The sequence below is a fragment of the Lytechinus pictus genome, chromosome 17 (genome assembly GCF_037042905.1).
Source record: "Lytechinus pictus isolate F3 Inbred chromosome 17, Lp3.0, whole genome shotgun sequence".
In the NCBI taxonomy this organism is placed as follows: domain Eukaryota; kingdom Metazoa; phylum Echinodermata; class Echinoidea; order Temnopleuroida; family Toxopneustidae; genus Lytechinus; species Lytechinus pictus.
In genome coordinates, this window is record NC_087261.1 from 23,248,721 (window position 1) to 23,267,213 (window position 18,493).

At 35.8% G+C, this 18,493-nt stretch overlaps 1 protein-coding gene across 1 annotated transcript; it reads left to right on the forward strand.

Moving 5' to 3' along the window:
* The first annotated feature begins 3,109 nt into the window (after positions 1 to 3,109).
* On the forward strand, positions 3,110 to 18,251 carry LOC129280643 (uncharacterized). Its single transcript, XM_054916665.2, has 7 exons — positions 3,110 to 3,700; positions 8,074 to 8,298; positions 8,975 to 9,055; positions 12,332 to 12,613; positions 13,384 to 13,596; positions 14,809 to 14,905; positions 15,797 to 18,251. The coding sequence occupies exons 1-7, from the start codon at positions 3,643 to 3,645 to the stop codon at positions 16,113 to 16,115; spliced, it is 1,275 nt and encodes a 424-aa protein (XP_054772640.2). The 5' UTR covers positions 3,110 to 3,642; the 3' UTR covers positions 16,116 to 18,251.
* The last annotated feature ends 242 nt before the right edge of the window (positions 18,252 to 18,493 follow it).

Consider the following 18,493-nt stretch of genomic DNA (forward strand, 5'->3'; position numbering starts at 1 on the left):
AGGGCTGCTTCGTAAGTTCGTCATATAATCGTGGACTGGAGCCCAAGTACCATAGGCGAAAGGTGATATTTTGGGAAATCCATTTTGTCGTCATGAGCAAATTGATATGCCAGAGGACGTCAAGGGAGCTTAGGCCACCACATTGTTTCGTGTTGTATCACTCCTCCGAGTTTGTATGTCGTGCACATAAAACATAAAATTATGGTGCTATACGTAGCAGTCCTCTAGTGAACCACGAAATCGAAAATGGTACAATGATAACAATAACAACACAAGTCCGATAGGGTACCATTATCAAATTTGATTTTCAAATTTTAGATCTCGTATTATAAAACAGGTACTAATATGCCGTGCGCCTCATAGCATAAAACCTTACCCTTGATGCTCATGAGTATAGGACTTTATTATTCTTAAAACTAGATAACATTGAATATGATTATGGGTTTTCTATAGATGAATCAAAATTTACTCGCTGATTAAAAATCATCTACAGGGGGCCTGGAGGGTGGTTTAATTAGGCTATCCTCTGGCGCATGCAAGTGCAAGCCACCGGAACGGCCAGGTTCTGTTCCTCGTACCTGAACATCCCGCGGGCGCACTCGGTTTTCTTCAGCACCCTGATGTTCCTCATGACTGGGGTGCACTTGAGGGCGGGGTTTGGAAGATGGGTGTAAGGGTCGAGGCATCCCCTGCACTGGCACTGGGCCACCTGCAACGCCATCGGGATGCGATCCGAGTCGAAGCACTCCACATATGTCCATGGACACTGGACGTCCTCGTTGACTACCGCAGTGCTGCCAGGGGCTGAACCTGATGGGCAAGATGAGTTGCTCGGGAACCCGGCGTAGGTAGTGTTGGAGCAGGTATCCGACTGGCTCCGTCCAATGTCTTCCGGTGAAAGAGAGAAGGACCTGACGGCGAATGCAGCTTTGTTGGGGTACAGGTCCGCCCGAGGAAGAGAATGGTTGGAGACACAGGTCGAAGGCACTGGGTTGCAGTAGCTGCCAGCGATAAGAGCAAAGAGAAAGATTGCAGTCACGGCGTTCTGTAGTGTAAATAAAAAAAATAGGACAATATAATTAAGGTAATGAAAACTTTGTGATTATCGCTCAGAACCAACTTCATGAACTTGAAATCTGGTAAGCAAAAAGCAGAAGCGGTCATAACATCTGCATGAACAAGGCGATAATTAATCAATATAATTAACATAACATAATTATACCCAATGAATACACAAATTATTACAACAAAGTTCCATTTGTCAATACTGATTTAGAATGGATACGATATTTAAAACGCATCTTTCCATAACAGTTGTAGATTCATTTTTGGGCAGTATTACTAAAGCACCAGAGTGCTTCTAAATTCATTTTTTAATGTGAAATGAGGCAAGTGTAATAAAACCATCAAAATTAAGAATGTTGTGTACACACATAATGGAAGTATTCTTCTTTTTTTCAGGCTCTCAGTTAATGATTTGTGTGGAAAATGAAAGCCACATGGTCTCGATCCGAATGGCAACCGTACTGAAAGAGAAATAGACAAACAGTGTAGGCTGGATATCATATTTACCTGGAACATGATTATATGTTTCTTGCAGTCGATGTCTGTACTGTCGTAATGCCGAATAATGCAGTATCTGAATTATTTCGCTGTGTCAGTGGCGATGTAGGCCAATAGTACATAGATTTCAATCTTAGATTCCACTTCTGTTTCAGAGAAATGATTGTTGATTTCCTCTCGAATTGCCGCCACTTTATACCATTTTTTAACGGATCTAAAACACATCATATAAATGATAATAAAGTGAACGAAAATGATTTCCTCTTTTGTTAATTTCATTTGTAACCAGTGGTAGAAATAGATTGACGAATAAATCATTTGTCTATAATCAGATAATTTCCCTGCTTTGATTCTTTCTCAACATAAAGTAAAAAAATATTGATCTATAGATATATTTCCAAAGTCCCATTTTAGATATCATGACAATTTTGCTGTCCCGACGAGGGGAAAATATATATTTTCTTTTTCCTTTTTGTTATAATATGTATGAAAGAAATCAATGTAATTTCAATCCCATTCATAGAATTAATATCCCATTTTAGTCCGACTAATAGAGATATATTACTGTATTGTCTCAAATGGGACAGGACAACCGCTTTAATTAGTTTTGTTTCCCCACTATATATTAATATGATTCACAAGAATAATTAAATTCTAAAATTCGTTTTAACCGTAATCATGGTAGGAAAAAAATCCGCATGATTCTACAATGGTCATGAACTTCCGCTTTTCCGTTTTGGAAAACATAGCCTATGCATTTTGCATAATGAGTCGATTCCCTATAAGTATATTTGCTTTTGTTTCCTTCCCTTTTTGTTGTGTAATAATGATTTTCATTTTGATTGATTTGGTATATACTGTTATATTTCGCATTCTAAGAATTTTGCAATTGGTCAAATTTCAATCACGTGATGAAGTTGGATCATCATTTTGAGGTGATAGAACGTTAATGCTTCGCTGATCCCTTCAGTCCACAGCGTCACGTCGCGTTATGAAAGACGTTGGGTACGTGCGAAATAAATGTGCATTCCTTTAGTCGGCGATTTTTTTTACAGGGGGTACTGTTATAAATTTGAAAAAAAAAATCAATACAAAATGGAGGTCAAATAAGTCACGAGAAATTCGCTCCCCCCCAAAAAAGAGGGTTTCACTACAAAATAAAGGTAATTTTAGTTACATTTTTCAATTTTTACACATCTGCCAGAATACCTGGAGGTGCTGCCAAATGGGAATGATACACGCAGCACCCCCAAGGAAATTACTGGGGGTGTTTCAGCATCCCCGCTTACCAGAGCCGTTTTGGTCGGTTTGTTGGCGGTTCGACTAGTAACAATTACCATCGAACGCAAAGCTTAGGATCTGATTAAGTTTACGATTTATCACGAATACGGGTTCCATCCATGACAACAACCATGATTTCCAATTATAGAAAAATTATTCATCTGAGGAAAAAAGGTTGCTACAAGTGTCAGAGCTCGGGGATATTTAACAAGCATCCTGCCTTCTCTACTCGTATGATCCACGGGGCATTAAGGTTTTAGTCCACACTTAGTCGAAGCAATACCCGGTGAAGGCCGAAGGGCGGAAATACACTAGTGCTCAATTCCGATAAGCGTCCAAACCACTTCGGCTGGATTTCCAAGTTGTTCCTTTCTCTTCCTAATTTCACACGCAGGGAAGTTTAAAAGTTCGATTTTGACTTCAATATCATTCTTGAGACCCATGTGTTAGTTATGCATCACTTTCCCCTCTCGGGAGTGTTACTTTGGTGATTAACGTATATTCGTTCGGATCAGAATGACGCATATTGATTTAAAAGGAAAGAGTTTGAATGGTTCTTGGGCGATCGTTCCGTAGCTTACAGATTCTTTTCCTAGGCTAGTCGGTGCCACGTTACGCTGAAACTCGAAGATGCTTCATTGATATCTCCAATTTGAAATAAATATGCAAGTGTACATAACAAAGTGACAGCCATGACCTGTACGTCTTGATGAGGCATCGATAACCATTTTTACGACCGTCTTTTCGTTCTTTGCTATTGTCTTGCTTTGGGAATAGATGAACTGAAGTGGATATAACATGGTCTTATGTATCGTTGGGATATTGACCATCCTTGGAGCTACCGCAAGAGCTATCGGTAAGTTACTTTGACCCAGTTGTACCACATGAACATCCCACACATTTTTGTTTTACACGTTGGTATGCAAAAAGCTTTATTTCATTCAAGATAAAGGGGCAATGTTGGTAAAAAAAGAAATGTCTTGGTCAAGGGTAGTGCCGGGAATCGAACACCTGACATTCATGGTGCAGTACGGTGCCTTAGACCACTCGGCCACTGCACCTCGCAATCGGCGAACTGATTTGCTCGATCAAGCCATATTGGCCGATATTTTTGGCCGATCTTGAGAACCTAATCGGAATCGATCTATCATAATCGGTATTAGTCTTCCTTTATGTGACAGTCACACCAACGACAGTGACTCCAGATCGACCAAGGACATATATAAGTATTATTAGTATGATGGCAGTTTTCATTGTGACTGCAGCAAGATATTGAAGTTCTGGGCCCTTTTGATAAAACTTGTTTTAATATCAACAGTTTTAAGCTACTGAAATCATTTAATCTGAGAGAAAATTTGAGAGAAAATTTGTTATAGAAATCGTGCATTTTTTATTGTAACAAGTTTTTTTGTGAAACGGCGCCCTAGTGAGACACTCGTTAGGCAGAGCGTTGCCGATCACCCTTATCAATTAAGGTAGCTAGAACCTGATCACCTTGCTGATCAAAAAATTATATATTTATATTGATCAAGTTTCATTGAATATCGTGCTGATCCGTTTGGTTTTCATGGTTTTTGGGAGACAAACAGTTGGGAAATTTACTGCCACGGTTTGTATTGTATTCATTTTTTTACGTGTTTTAGAATATTGGATTAAATCGTTGCTGCTCCCCCCCCCCTTCCTTGTTCATCGTCTACATGCATATATACGGAAGCTTTTCGTTCCTTTTCATATTCAAATTCATATTCATCTCTTGAACAAACTATCTTTATGCTTTTCTTTAATATATTGTAATTAAAAAAAAATCATATTTTAAAAAAAATAAAGGGGGAGTTCAGAGTAAATTATTTCGATTATTTTATTTCGGTAACTTTATACATTCTAACTCAAGGAATCTTAGTATTAATTTCGGTTTACATATTATTTTGATAGGGTGATATTTATTCGTTGAAACATTTCAACGGCACATAAGGAATATTGAACCACGTCCCCACATACTTACTATCTTGTTGTATTTTCTTACACAAACAGAGGCATCCATGTACTAGGTGGTATCGCACTTAACCATGTTAACCAGTTTAAGAATGTCTACCCCTTTTCCTCATATAGGCCTACGTAGTACTAAGTAGATGATCCATACATTAGGAAATATTAAATTTACCAAGCATAATATAGACAAGTCGTCTGTGACCTATATTCAGATTTAGATTTGAGTTTCTGGTTTTAATTGGGAAAGTGCCAACGTAGATATTGGGACCTCAAGTAACATGTGTCATACGCATATTATCATGTAAATTTCATGCATGTACCCATATGCGCTTATCTGTGTTAGTAATGTAATGGTTTTCCACCAGTTCTCATCATTTCACAATCATAACCTGACGTAAAAATTCAAATCAACTTGAATATTCACCTGGATTTTAACGGATTAAACCTTCTTGTGTTTTTTGTAAAGTTACCCTTGATCACGATCACGTTTAGCCGATGATTGCTTTTTAATCACACTTGATATAAAACAAGCTAAAATTTGGAAGATGATGTGCTAGAGAGCATATGGATTGATGCAACCAATATATACTTCAATTAATAATCACTTTCAGTGGCGTAATGAGCGATAACAAAAGTGGGGGGGGGCATTGCGTGTGTATCTATTTTGTTTTTAAGTCCCGATCAAACAATCACAACGTCAGACTTTTGTGAAATGACGTTAGTGATAGACTAAGAAAATATTTAGAAAGTAGTATCATATTTAAATCCTTTTCTTCAATTCCTTTGTCTCTTTCTCTTTCTTTTTCTTTTTAAATTTTTTGGTTGTGGGCATTTTTTTTCTGGGGGGGCATATGGCCCGAAAGCCCCCCCCCCCCCCTCCCTCCTCCTCCACCTATACTGCAGTGATCGATTTGGGAACGCGTGCTTAATAATCTAGCATGTCTAGTGTATGCTGGCCAAAATAATAATACAATACATTGAATTTGTTGGCAATGGAAATTGGATAATGACTGATAAAACAAAATCTACTTCTACTTCTGAAATTAATTTTGGGGTAGCTGCCCCTTTACAAGTCACCAGTGTATAGGCTTGCCTACACAAGTAACATATTCACACGCAGGCACAAGCAAGTTCAATACGTGCTACTTATCAGCATGATATGTGAGTCATATGTTATGATCGTCATTTATATACCGCTATAATGAGCAGTTTGTGAATCTTCTCGAGACAATGTGGATTAAAAGTTTGAACCTGGCGAAAATTGTCATCGAATCCATTGCACTTCACCCGTCTAACTCGAGAAGGATTATGATTATAGGTTCAAAACCGCTGGAATATAATACAGGTAGTCATCAATACATCGTTCAGCTCATTTGTTGGTGAGAACGAAGCTGCGTGTAAAAATCAGCTTCGGAGTTTTAAAAGAAGATCAATAAATGTGGCCATTCTTGCTGGTCGCATCCACATTTCATGAAGCCATTGACTTCCTACATACTATTGGTTTTAATCATTCATTCGTTTCAAATAAAACAAAATAGCTACATACAAAACGATTCAAATGATAAAGTACAGCAAAATAGACTGTCGAGAACAAACGAGTGGAGGAAGGCAAAGACAACCTTATTTAGCTGAAAAATTTATTTGTCGTAGATCTTAAATGGAGCAAAGGCTGGTCCTGGAGTATTTGTTTTTACTCTGTTTTGTTTTGTTTTCATTTATTATCAACAGCTTAGTATAAATCATTCTCATAATTATGCATATCTAAAAGAAGAATTAAAAAGGTCAATTATTTAAAAACTCGATTGATTTGCCATGAATTCAGTTAGAATCATGCGTACAATGAAATGAATTGCCTGAGTATTAACATTATTATTTTACCATGTTCACAGGGAGGAAAATGACAAGAATTGCCAAAAGCGATGGTGCGGCCTTATTCATTTCGTTTTATTCGAGGTTTCACAATGTCCTTGAAATGTCAGGGAAGGAGATTTGAATACGTTTGAATTAAACGGCCTTAAATTTACAATTTTTGATCATTCATTTTTTGTCGGCGGGGGGGATTCTATGAACTATGTTGTCCTTCTCTTGCTCTTAAACTATGCCTTTGAACAAAAAATCTTATTTCTCACAAAAACCAACAGCTCAGACCCAAAGAAATGAAATCAAGATAATACCCCCCCCCCCTTAAAAATAAAGATTTAAAGTTGATTTTTTTCTACAAAAAAATGACAATCAATAAATGATTTAAATTACATAAAGATCAATTTAGTTAAATGAAAACGGGGTTTCCCTTTCATTATTCTGGCTGGATTTAAGTACCGGATTTTTAATCACTGCATGAATCACATCTTCGGCTGGTTACTAAGTCACACTCGCCCTTACTGCAACAGGTTCAAGTTGCCATTTATGCTGTAAGCATCGCACCGTTAATCTTCTGCGGCCTCCAGCGAATAAAAATAGATCATAACTAGAGCCATCGGTTTACTATCCCCTATTTATTCATTGTTTGTGTGTGTTTGTTTGTTTGTTTTTGGAAGGGACAGACCATTCCTGTTTCATCATCATTCAATTAGTTATGAAAGCATAATGAGGAAGGGGTCGTCGTTTTGGCTATGCTTACAATGGGCATTCAGCGGTGCACCGTCCCAGTTTAGATTTTAAACTCGAAACTCATTTATTTGATTACGAACAGACACAGAGTTGTACGTGTAAATTATTATTATAATCACTGTTTGCCAGATGCTAAGTCCCTTTTCGAAAGTTCGGAATTGTAAATCTCGAGAGGTATATGGTATGCAACTTGTTCAAAGATTGGTTACTGAAACTGACCATGGATGTTTCTAGGTCATTTAACATACTTGATTGGACGTATAGGAAAATCGTCAACAATTTCGCGGTTCGTGTATTTGCATGGTAAGTAAGATCTACTGAAGGTCGCACGAATTTCAGCATTAAAAACACAACAACAACAAAACAAGTTCCAGGTCATATTGTGCATATCTTTTGTCGGTTTCATTCCGCGTCTTCATAATTTAGAAAATAGGCATAATGATCAATTCTTCTTCTAGAATAATTACATTCCCAAATTTGACATTTCTAAGCTAAAATTTAGGCAATGCCCTCTTTATGTTTTGCGTTTTTTTCTGTTTTATGTTTTTTTTCTGGCTGTTATACATTGACCGTTAATTTCTATAATTATAATACAGAGGCTGCTCTTTTTTTCAAACTTTATCAAATCAGATGTCCGGCTTGTCAACGGGTCTGCTCCGAACGAAGGACGGGTCGAAATCCGGCACACGGGCTCTTCCAATTGGTCAACAGTTTGCGGGACATACTGGGACATCATTGACGTCATAGTCACGTGTCGACAGCTAGGCTTCCCAGGGGCCCATGCATCTCTCAAGCGGTCGGAGTTCGGTCGAGGGAGAGGACGGATATCAAGGACGCTGCTCTTTTGTCGAGGTGGTGGGTAAAACTCCGGATATAAATTGTTCCGGTTGCTACCCATCGTAAATGATAATACCGGTTATTTGTTTTGTATTTCAGAGACATATAAATAAACTGGAATGTACATACTCATATCAATGGTATTAATTGTATTTCAAGTGATTTCAGTTTTGCAATAATTTGATATCAATATGACCACACCAATTTTATTTAAATAACAATACGCCGGAAAATGATAAATAAAAATAAAGAAAAAAATTACAATAAATCAAAAAATTAATTTAAGAAAAAAGGTAATCGTTGCCACTGCACCATTACCACAACAAGACTACCTGTTCACCTTTACAAGTCCAAGACGACCTATGTATTCTCAATTTTATCACAAGGAAAATAAAAGTCACACGACGGATAACGCTCTTTTTTTTCCCCTGTTTTTTTTTTACTCACTTTCCTATATATGTTCCCCTTTCTTATTTTGTCACTTTTTACTTCACTTTAAAAAATACAACATGGAGTCAGTCGCCTCTGCCCTTGCCATACTTGCAGCGCCGCTTAAGTTCTATCATTCATGACATTACAACGAAGATATAAAGTAAAATCGCTTTTTGAAGGCGATGTATATGAGCTGGTGCTTTTTTTTTCATTACGAAAAGTTGATATATTTTTTTTTTCTCATTTGTCATGTTTATAATAGGAGAACCTAGTTTGAACGCGTGCTCAAAGTCAACGTCACTGGTATGCAGAGATGGTCTAACGGCTGGTGCTGTTTGCCAAGGTATGGTCCATATTAACACAATCTTCGTCATCATTAATATCATCATCGTTACCATCAACATCATCATTATCATCAAAATCAGTATTGTTATCCGCATCATCACAATTGCCAATCCCACCCTCGTCATCAACGTCATAATCCTATGTTTTATTAACATCATCACAAATGTAATCGTCATCATCATTATCATAACCATCAACAACATCAACAAAACCATATCAGATAATGATTAAAGTTTTTAAAGTCTTAATAATTGTTCGATTTTACTATGTCAGGGTCTAGTTGATTTATATAGGCTAAGTTACCGAATTAAATGTTGTTCAAGTCTCATAATATTTCGAACGCCTTTAAATTATATGAAAACTACGCTTGAATAAACAAAATTACTAAGCAATACTAGCTCAAATACAATTACGGCAATTTCCCTGAAGCATGGGGTATTATTTTACTTAATAACGATAATCTCTGTTCTAATATTTTACTTGACAGATAGATACGCTTTAAAGCTGGTTTGGAAAATAGACGCAAAATTTGGCTCAATATGATACATCCGATATTGATATAACACATTCTGTCATCACAATAGTATCTCGGGTTCTATCATAAATTGATTATTTCAGCAAGCTACCGGGATAATAGTTTCCTCTTCCGTGAACGAGTGATGCTTTATTAAGTTGTCTGTCACAATAGCAGGATATAATTTATATATCAATTGCAGATGTGTGGCAAATAATGCTATTGTACTGCCTTTTTGTTTAATCCGGTTCCACTTGTTCTATTTTGTATGATCCATTTTTATGATGTATTCATTTATCTTTTTATTCATTTCAATACCATTATTTTGCAATCGAACTTTGGTCAATTACATTCATTTATCTACTGGTATTTTGACTTATGTAATTGTTAAAAAATTTATTTATCGATTAATTTATTCGTCTATGTATTCATTTATTTCTAGTAACTACCCGTTTCATTTCTTCTTCATTTTAATTAATGTTATTAATTTGTTTATTCCGTTGTTTATATATTATATTCAATATCTTTGATGCTTTAAGAACTTACAAATTAAAAAGTATATGGTCCTGTGAAATGGAAATATTGAATTGTAGAGTATCTAAAAATGGAAGCATGACGTCAATGTGAGTGAACATCCCGTTACCCGCAACATGACCTCATGCTTCAGCCTCGAAATAGGAATTTCCAGACCTATTTCTGTTCGACAACATGTGCAATAATTTTGCAATTCTGAACTGCACTCTGCGTATAAAATTTGAATGAAATTCAGTAATTTTAGAATATTATTTCGATTAATCTTCAGGAATGGTTATTCATCAGCAGTATTTTCTGGACAACGTAATTTCGCAAAGATTTTTTAAAGATTATCTGTGTGATAATGTTGGTTTGTTGATCACTACTCCTTGAATATGGAATAGAGTGTTGATGTCCGTTAAAGAGGGGAGGTCACCCTGACAACAAGTTTATTGTAAAAGAATAGCAGAGAAAATAATAACAAAATAGTGGCGAAGGTTTGATGAAAATCCATCAAAGAATACACAAATTATAAGAATTTTAATTATATGATTTGTGACGTCATATGCGATCAGTTTTTCGACATATCGTATGGTAAAAAAAATCAATAAAAAAAACATTTTCTCAGAAAATTTAAACTGTTATTAAACCTTCATTATATCTATACGCAGATAATTCCGCTCCTAAAAAGAAAATAAAATATATATCATCACGAACCATTAAAGAATTACTCTTATGCAGTTTACAATGACATAACATAATGGCGTAGCTGCTCGCTTATGGCGTCACAAATACAAAACGTGAAATTATATTAACTTTCTTAATCTTTAGGGGATTTTCTCAATTTTTACCAATATGTTTTATAATTCTTTTGTGTTTTTTATAACAAATATTTAGTCAGGGTACACTTTCCCTTTAACAGGTCGTAGGGTGAATCACTACCCCTGTGAATCTGGATGTTTCCTCTAACCTAATAAATTGACACTGACATGGTTCCTACTGTTTTACTGTTTGTATTGTGTCTGGATCAGTGCATGGTGAGAGGGTTTGTTAGGGGTGGGGTACAGATAAATACCACCCCCCCCCCCCCCCTCAAAAAAGACAATACAAATGGTATAACAATGACAAAAATGAGATATTAAGTGAATTGATAAGAAAACAAACAAACCAAGCATGATAATATAGGCACTGTTGACAACATAAGCAATTAAATTAACAACATCAACAATCATCGTAATAAAGGGGATGTTCGTTTACATTGCCCCCCCCCCCCCTCCTCCCCCACCCTCATAAAAAGGGCATTAAAATGGCGTGTTAGAATAGTTATAGATGAACTCTCAGGGGAAACCAGCGACCGAGCGGGGGAGGGGAGGGGGTAAACAATGTTGGAAAATAGCCCCTTTTCTGCAATCATCGATTTATAAAAAAAACGTTCATACACATTATTAAGTATTTATTTTTCAATAAGGCTTATTAGTACGCAGGTAGGTATTTTGTAAGCTTTAATTAAGATGCCGACATGTGACGTTCTATCATGTGTCTGTGATGTTAATAATGCGGCATATTGATGAAGAAATAGCCCAAATGTTCAAATAGCTTTGGTGACTTTTCGCGTGAACCCAAGGATTTCCGTTCATATGGCATATGACTATAAGCACGGTCCACATCTGTGCTGAGAACTCCCGACGGAAATTTCCGTAGCCTTGCGTTAGAATGTGCAGATGCTGTGGATTAGTTATATTTGTGTGTATACTTAAATAAGGAGAATAGATTAACTTGCCCCAGTCCATCTTCTACCAAATCAAAATACTGAAGACCATAATGTGCACATCGTATTATATACCTGTTAATAAGGTTAATAATGATAATGTTATGTCCAAATAATATAAAATATATGAAAAAATATAGATACGTTTTGCACCGTATTCTGAACATACACAACACAACATAAAGAAATAACATATTTATGTCAAGTTAAATAGTGAATTATATATTATTATGAAATGGACAATTATGACAATTTGATAGATTTGTATTTACTCATTTATTGCTTAAATTTAAATAAACAGTGCATCTGACATTCTAAATAAATCGAATTTCCTCTAAGTAGGATGCTAGACGCTGTTATCGTTTTTGTTTTTTTTTTCATCGACAAAGAAACATCATTATCACTAATAATCAATTGTGGATACCGGCTCGATTTTTAACATCAATACGATTTACATATGCTTTCATATACCATCACAGAACCGGGGTATCTTGGTTGCTATGGAGACAAGACCCACTCCCGAGCACTTGCGGACGTGGTCCACATCAGCAGGAACATGACGGTAATGCTTTGCGTGCATTATTGTCATGCCCGCGGTTATCCGTATGCGGGATTGGAGTACGGCGAGGAGTGTTACTGTGGCGCCCTTGGGTCAAATTACGCCATCTACGGCCGGTATTGGGATTCGGCCTGCCAGCATCCGTGCAGTGGGTACGCCAACGAGAGATGTGGAGGTATAGGCCGAATTGCAGTTTATAATAGTGAGTAATTTACCGCAAATTTGACATCGCCTTTTTTACGTCATAGCATATATACATACATTTCATTAAGGAATTGTACACTCTAAAATATAACGTGCTCTATCTACACCTTTGTGAGCTCTTATAGAGTATATACTTAACGGCCCCATTTCATAAACAGTTGCTAAGATAGCAAATCTTGCTGAAATATCACCTTTCTTTTGAAGAACCAATCAAAAACAATACTCTTACGGTTGTCATGGTAGTGACTTTCCAGCAAGACGAGCTATCATAGCAACGTTGTTTTTATGAAATGCGGCCCAGACGCTGATCATGATTTAGGGCCTGCAGTACACGTACATGTAGTGCTAAAAGCAGCACATGGCGTGGTGCCACTATGGGTTATTCCGAGTCCTACTTTTGCATTTTATGTTAGAAGGTAAATGACCAATGTCTTGTTACGACATAGGAGACTAAACAATATTTTAAAATCAAAACCTGGATACGAAGTGGTGATTACTTGTTTATGGAGGAGTAAGTCTCCAGGAATACCTTTTTACGTGAAAAACATTCGCACTCAGTGAACGGTTGACCATGTGCAATCGAATTAAAGGACATCATAATGTTATTTCTGTCAAGAACTTTTTAAACGCAATAATCATCGATTCGATTCAGGTTGCATTCTAATTGATATTTATTATCATGTTAATAGCCAATACTATACGACAGATTTAAATGTGTATGGAGTTGTTAACGAGTATTTATGCACCGTTTGTTCCCCCATTTACCAGCAAGCGAAACGATATCCACATCAGCCACTTTACCGCCCCCAGTGCCGCATACGCCGACATCAACGCAAGTCATGTCGACGATGTCATTATTTCCGACGACAACGACAAAGAGAGTAAGCGCCGTCCACGCGACATCACCTGACACCACGACGAAATCATCTCACGTACAAACCCAAATGATCAACGGAACAGCTTTCAACGCGCACACATCCAGTAAGTTATATACCCGCGAATCTGATTGGACCACAGTCGCAAATGCATATATGGATGACGTCACTTGTGACCAATCCCGACGTGTTTCTGTCGTTATTGAGTTCTCTCCCGTGTTTTTTTTTTCATTACATTTATTTTATTTTTACATCACATGGAAGAAAGCATAAAATTATGATCAGTAATGGATAAAAGAGAAATCGTACTCGAATTAAAAATGTTAAAAGTGTGAAAATGTGGAGGATTTACTTTGTTTTCTTGCAGACATTATAAAAATGTATGAGTATCAAAATCAGTGTAACGATAACATGCTCAAATGTTGTGGAATGGGCTTGCAACTTCTTAGTGTCGTAGGCTTTCCACCAACAATTCTTACTCCCACAAGTACCTAATTAGATTTTGTTTAACATTTATTAATAAAGCATGATAAATAATTACAACACCGCTGAGAAAAAGCCTTCCAGGGACATTGCAATTAAAAAATAATAATTGTAAAACAGCGGTTCCCCGTTCAGCGCGAATCTGATTATAAAATTTTAATTAATCACTTACCCCCAAAGCACAACCACACACACAAAAGACACTCAATGAGGTATCTTTTTAAAGCTGTCGGGGATTCCCCCTATTGATGCTGTACCCAAATAAAAGGCACTTTGTTCCAATTTGCTCTTCCCCCAATTATGTGGGAATTAGAATAATCCTGCCACACTTGCTAAATTTGTTAGATGAAAATATTTTTATTTTTTATTTTATATTTACGTCATTATCAAAAGGGGCATCAAAACTAGTTTACCAAATAGTATCCGCAAATAATTTATAAAAAGAAAACTTGATCATTATCTGCTATAGGTTCACTAGTTATTTTGGGAAATCGGAAACCATGATAACCTTTCTACTAAAATGGGTTAATTAGATAATCGAACATCATATAGCTCAATTACCTCAAGTTTCTATCAAGAAAGGTCAATAGGTGCTTTTTTTTGGAGTGAAATTGTCAAAACAGGTCACAGTTCACTAGGTTAGCTCATGTTGCATGTAGAGTTTATATACTGTATATGTATACATGTATATATATATATACATATATATATATATCATATTTGCAAAGCTGAGTTTCTTAAATCAGTTTCCTTAACTATCTAACAGTGCAGGTATTGTGTAGGACAATGCTTAACGAATTTTATATACATGTATATGTTTCTCTTTTTTTTCAAGATGATGAAATGAGATACCTAGCCGTCATAATGGGAAGCCTTCTTACCGTTGGGGTTGTGGTTATTTCTTTCATTCTCGTCTGGAATTTCAAATTGAGGTAGTGAATTAATCTATTTGATATTTCAAAGTTAACAAATACATAATTACGTACAGTTTTATGGAGAACGTTCCTTTGCCCATGCTGCCCCTTCAGTTTGGAATACCATCCCATCATATGTAAAGAACTCTTCTCCACCCAAGTTTAAATCCACTTTGAAAACATACTCATATAAAAAAGACTTTTAAATGAGTTAGTGCCACGATTGCCAGCAAATTTGGCAGTGATGTGCGCTATATAAGCATGGTATTGTTATTATTATTGTTATTATCATTATTATTGTTATTGTTTTTATTACCATCATTAATGGTAATAATTTTATTATTATCATTATCATTATTATTATCATTATAACAATAATGGATAAATATAAATTTTATCGGAATAAAAAAAATAAAAAAACAATTTGCATTGAAACTCATGTCAAAACTACTTGCCAAACAAAGTTGCATGGCAAATGAGACTAAATGGTATCAAAATACTTTATAGTCAAATTTTATAAACAGAAGACGGAAAAGAAGGATGATGTTTGAATCATTCGGACCTCTTTCATTATTTATAATATATATGTTAATAAATTGATTGTGTTTGTATGAAATGTTAGCACATCATTTAAAAAATGAAATGCATGTATTAAATACAAATAGATTTAAAAAGACAAAATAATGCATTATCTAGTTATTTTGTGCTTTCGAATATGCTGACTGTGAAACGTTCCCAAAAAGTTTCGCCTGTCCAATCATTAATTCTAAAAATAAACCGCTGCATGATTGTTTGACGTCACGATCAGCAATTACTATAGATAACAGTTTCTAGTTCCCATTGTGTGCATGGTCATAAATCATACAATACACCTTTTCCAAACCAACTCTTTATATTTTATCTATATAGAACCCGGATGCGAGCCATCGAGGACAGTCCATTAAACTCGACCGATACAGGAAACAACTCGTCGTACGAACAAGGAGACAAAAAAGCACAGCTCGTTTATTCCGACCTTCTTACGAACGATGTAACCAATAACCATTACGAGTCATTAATTACTTCCGGGGCAGGGGAAGAAGACGTGCCCGTTGCGCCGAGACACAGTGAACCACCAGCGGCGGTGGATAAGCGAATGAGAAGACACACGAACTTACCTCCACGAATTCCAACATATTTTCCTCAGCCGGATTTATATGAAAATTACAGATACTCTTATATGCAGTGAAAGACATGGAAAGTAATGGACTGAAATCCAAGGTTTTCAAATATGTATTAATGAGATACTGTGTAAAAGTATTATTGTACGTGTATTAGCCATACGGTGTGTTGATTATTTGTTCATTTTGTCTATATAAAATAAATTTTAATCTGCTAGTTGATTAGATGCGTTTCTTTATATAGTCTGTGTCGAAATGGGGGAGGGGTGTAGGCGGGTGGGGGCTCGGAGTGGGGGAAGTGGCAGGCCCCGCTCTTTTTGTCTTTTGACGAATAACTTATGTTTAATTCCTTTCCTGTTTTTGTTCTATCAAACTGAAATATACGTAGGTTTCATTCGAATAATACTCCCTGTGAATTTTGTTCTATTGAAACTCTGAATGCATACATTCATCCAATTAACAAACATATAAGCAATAAATTCGTGTGGTAATTTAGCTCAATGCAACCGAACTTTAGTTTAAATTTCACCCTTGATTATCCCCAAAGTAGTTATGTTTTCTTTTCACTTTTTTCAAGAAGCTCCTTGATCAAGAAGCTCCTCCAGTTACTCTTGTTATTTTTTGTTGCCGAATTATTATTATTGTTGTTATTATTGTTATTGTAATTGTTGTTATTATTATTCATATTGAACCATTATGTATATTATTGCTGTTATTATTATAATCGTCATTACTAATACAGTCATTATTATCAATATCATATCGTTCTCACTTCCAATGGTGGTACAAAAGAGAAATTATGTAGGGGTATATTTCCCTTTTGACTTTTTTATAATTTCCTCTTTGAACAGTGCCTGATCGCGACAGCAGTCAGTCATGTAATATGTTAGAGCCGTAAACAATTTCTTAAGACTGGTGGACAAAATTAGAAGGTTAGTCAAAGTCACCAGTTCAACTCTGAAGACTTCAAGATTTGTATATCTTAAGCAAGTGACTATCACATGCTCCATTTATCCACGATGGATTATGATATTTGCCACAGGGCAATATTTCATGCTATCGCCCGCACCAAATGTCCTTCAGTGCTTTCAGGAATATATCCCGCTTCAAGATGGGTCTGTAACCCCAATCGTTCAGGAGAGGGGTGCTTTATCAAGTTTCGTTCTTAAGAGTCGAAAGTTTGTTTGACCTTTTTGTGTAATGCCACTCATTTATATTTCTTAATCACTAATGGTTTATGTTTCGCAAATTAATTAGGGGGAAGGGGATAGATGTATTTATCAATTTGTGAAATTATTTGTAATAACATTTAACCTCCAATTTCCAAACGTTCGAAATGTATTAAGTTATTTCATTTTAATCATTCTTGTATTTGCTTATTGCCAATATGCTTCTTTATCATTGTTTTATTATATGACGTTTTGCAGTTCTTCATGTACGCACGTCCTTTATCTAGCAAATTATATTTTACTCATTAGCAAATTAATGAGAATCAACTCATTTTTTTTTCTCGAACTGCTAAGCCAATTATATCCATGATTTTAGTCACTGCTTAATTCAAATTACAACGAACCTATTCATAATCCAATGATTCACATAATGAATCTTCGTGGAAGATAATTCCTACTAGAAACAGGATGTGTCAAAGGTTAAATTCATCTTCATATCATATCATTTTAATTCCCTGACTCTATAACTTATGCATAGGCCCTATAGTTACACGAAATCAAGGTCAAGAAGAAAAGAGTATATGGATGGTTAACTACTTAAAAAATAAATACCAAACAAAAAAAAACAAAAAAAAAAAGAAAACTAAACGCTTGAGACAGCGAAAGAAAGTTTCGTTCGTGCACTACCTCGTAAAGACCCCCCCCCCCCCCCCCCCCCCCGTCGTAACATCGTAACAAACGATTTTTTTTTAAGTATTGTGGGATTTCCACTCTATTGATTTTTTTTTTTTGAATTTTTTTGGTTGTTCTTTGGTGGCAGGCACATCAAATGATTTCTCCTTTCAATGTCAAATATCATTAGAATATTTAACAGATTTATGTGTTTATTTTGTGTTAACTGAAATAATGTGATCCATGAATTCACCAAAAATGTGCGGAATCCTCACATCATGCAAAAAGCGTATATGTAATGGGTCCTACAAATGCTGGTGTATTTATCAACTTTATAATTTAATAAATTAATGTATGAACTATATATAATTATGTTCATATTTTTTTATTCGTGTACGCAGTCGGAAGATGGTGGTGGATAAACGGATCAAAAGCTCAACTAACACTTCCAAGGTAGGGAGGCGCTAAGAATGTTTTTTAAAGTATGTACAATTAATTTGCCCAAAAGAAGAAAAAAAGTACAATCTTACTTTCATATTCTCATACTACTCCTAAATAAAAATTTAAACTAGATGCTAATGTACAGCGTTACCTTGGCTCGGGAG

Excerpts from the sequence above, each read along its gene's own strand:
- LOC129280643 (XM_054916665.2), top strand. The coding sequence starts at position 3,643 with ATGGTCTTATGTATCGTTGGGATATTGACCATCCTTGGAGCTACCGCA. Across the intron at positions 9,056-12,331 it reads GGCTGGTGCTGTTTGCCAAG|AACCGGGGTATCTTGGTTGC; the intron begins GTATGGTCCATA and ends ATACCATCACAG. Across the intron at positions 14,906-15,796 it reads GTCTGGAATTTCAAATTGAG|AACCCGGATGCGAGCCATCG; the intron begins GTAGTGAATTAA and ends TTATCTATATAG.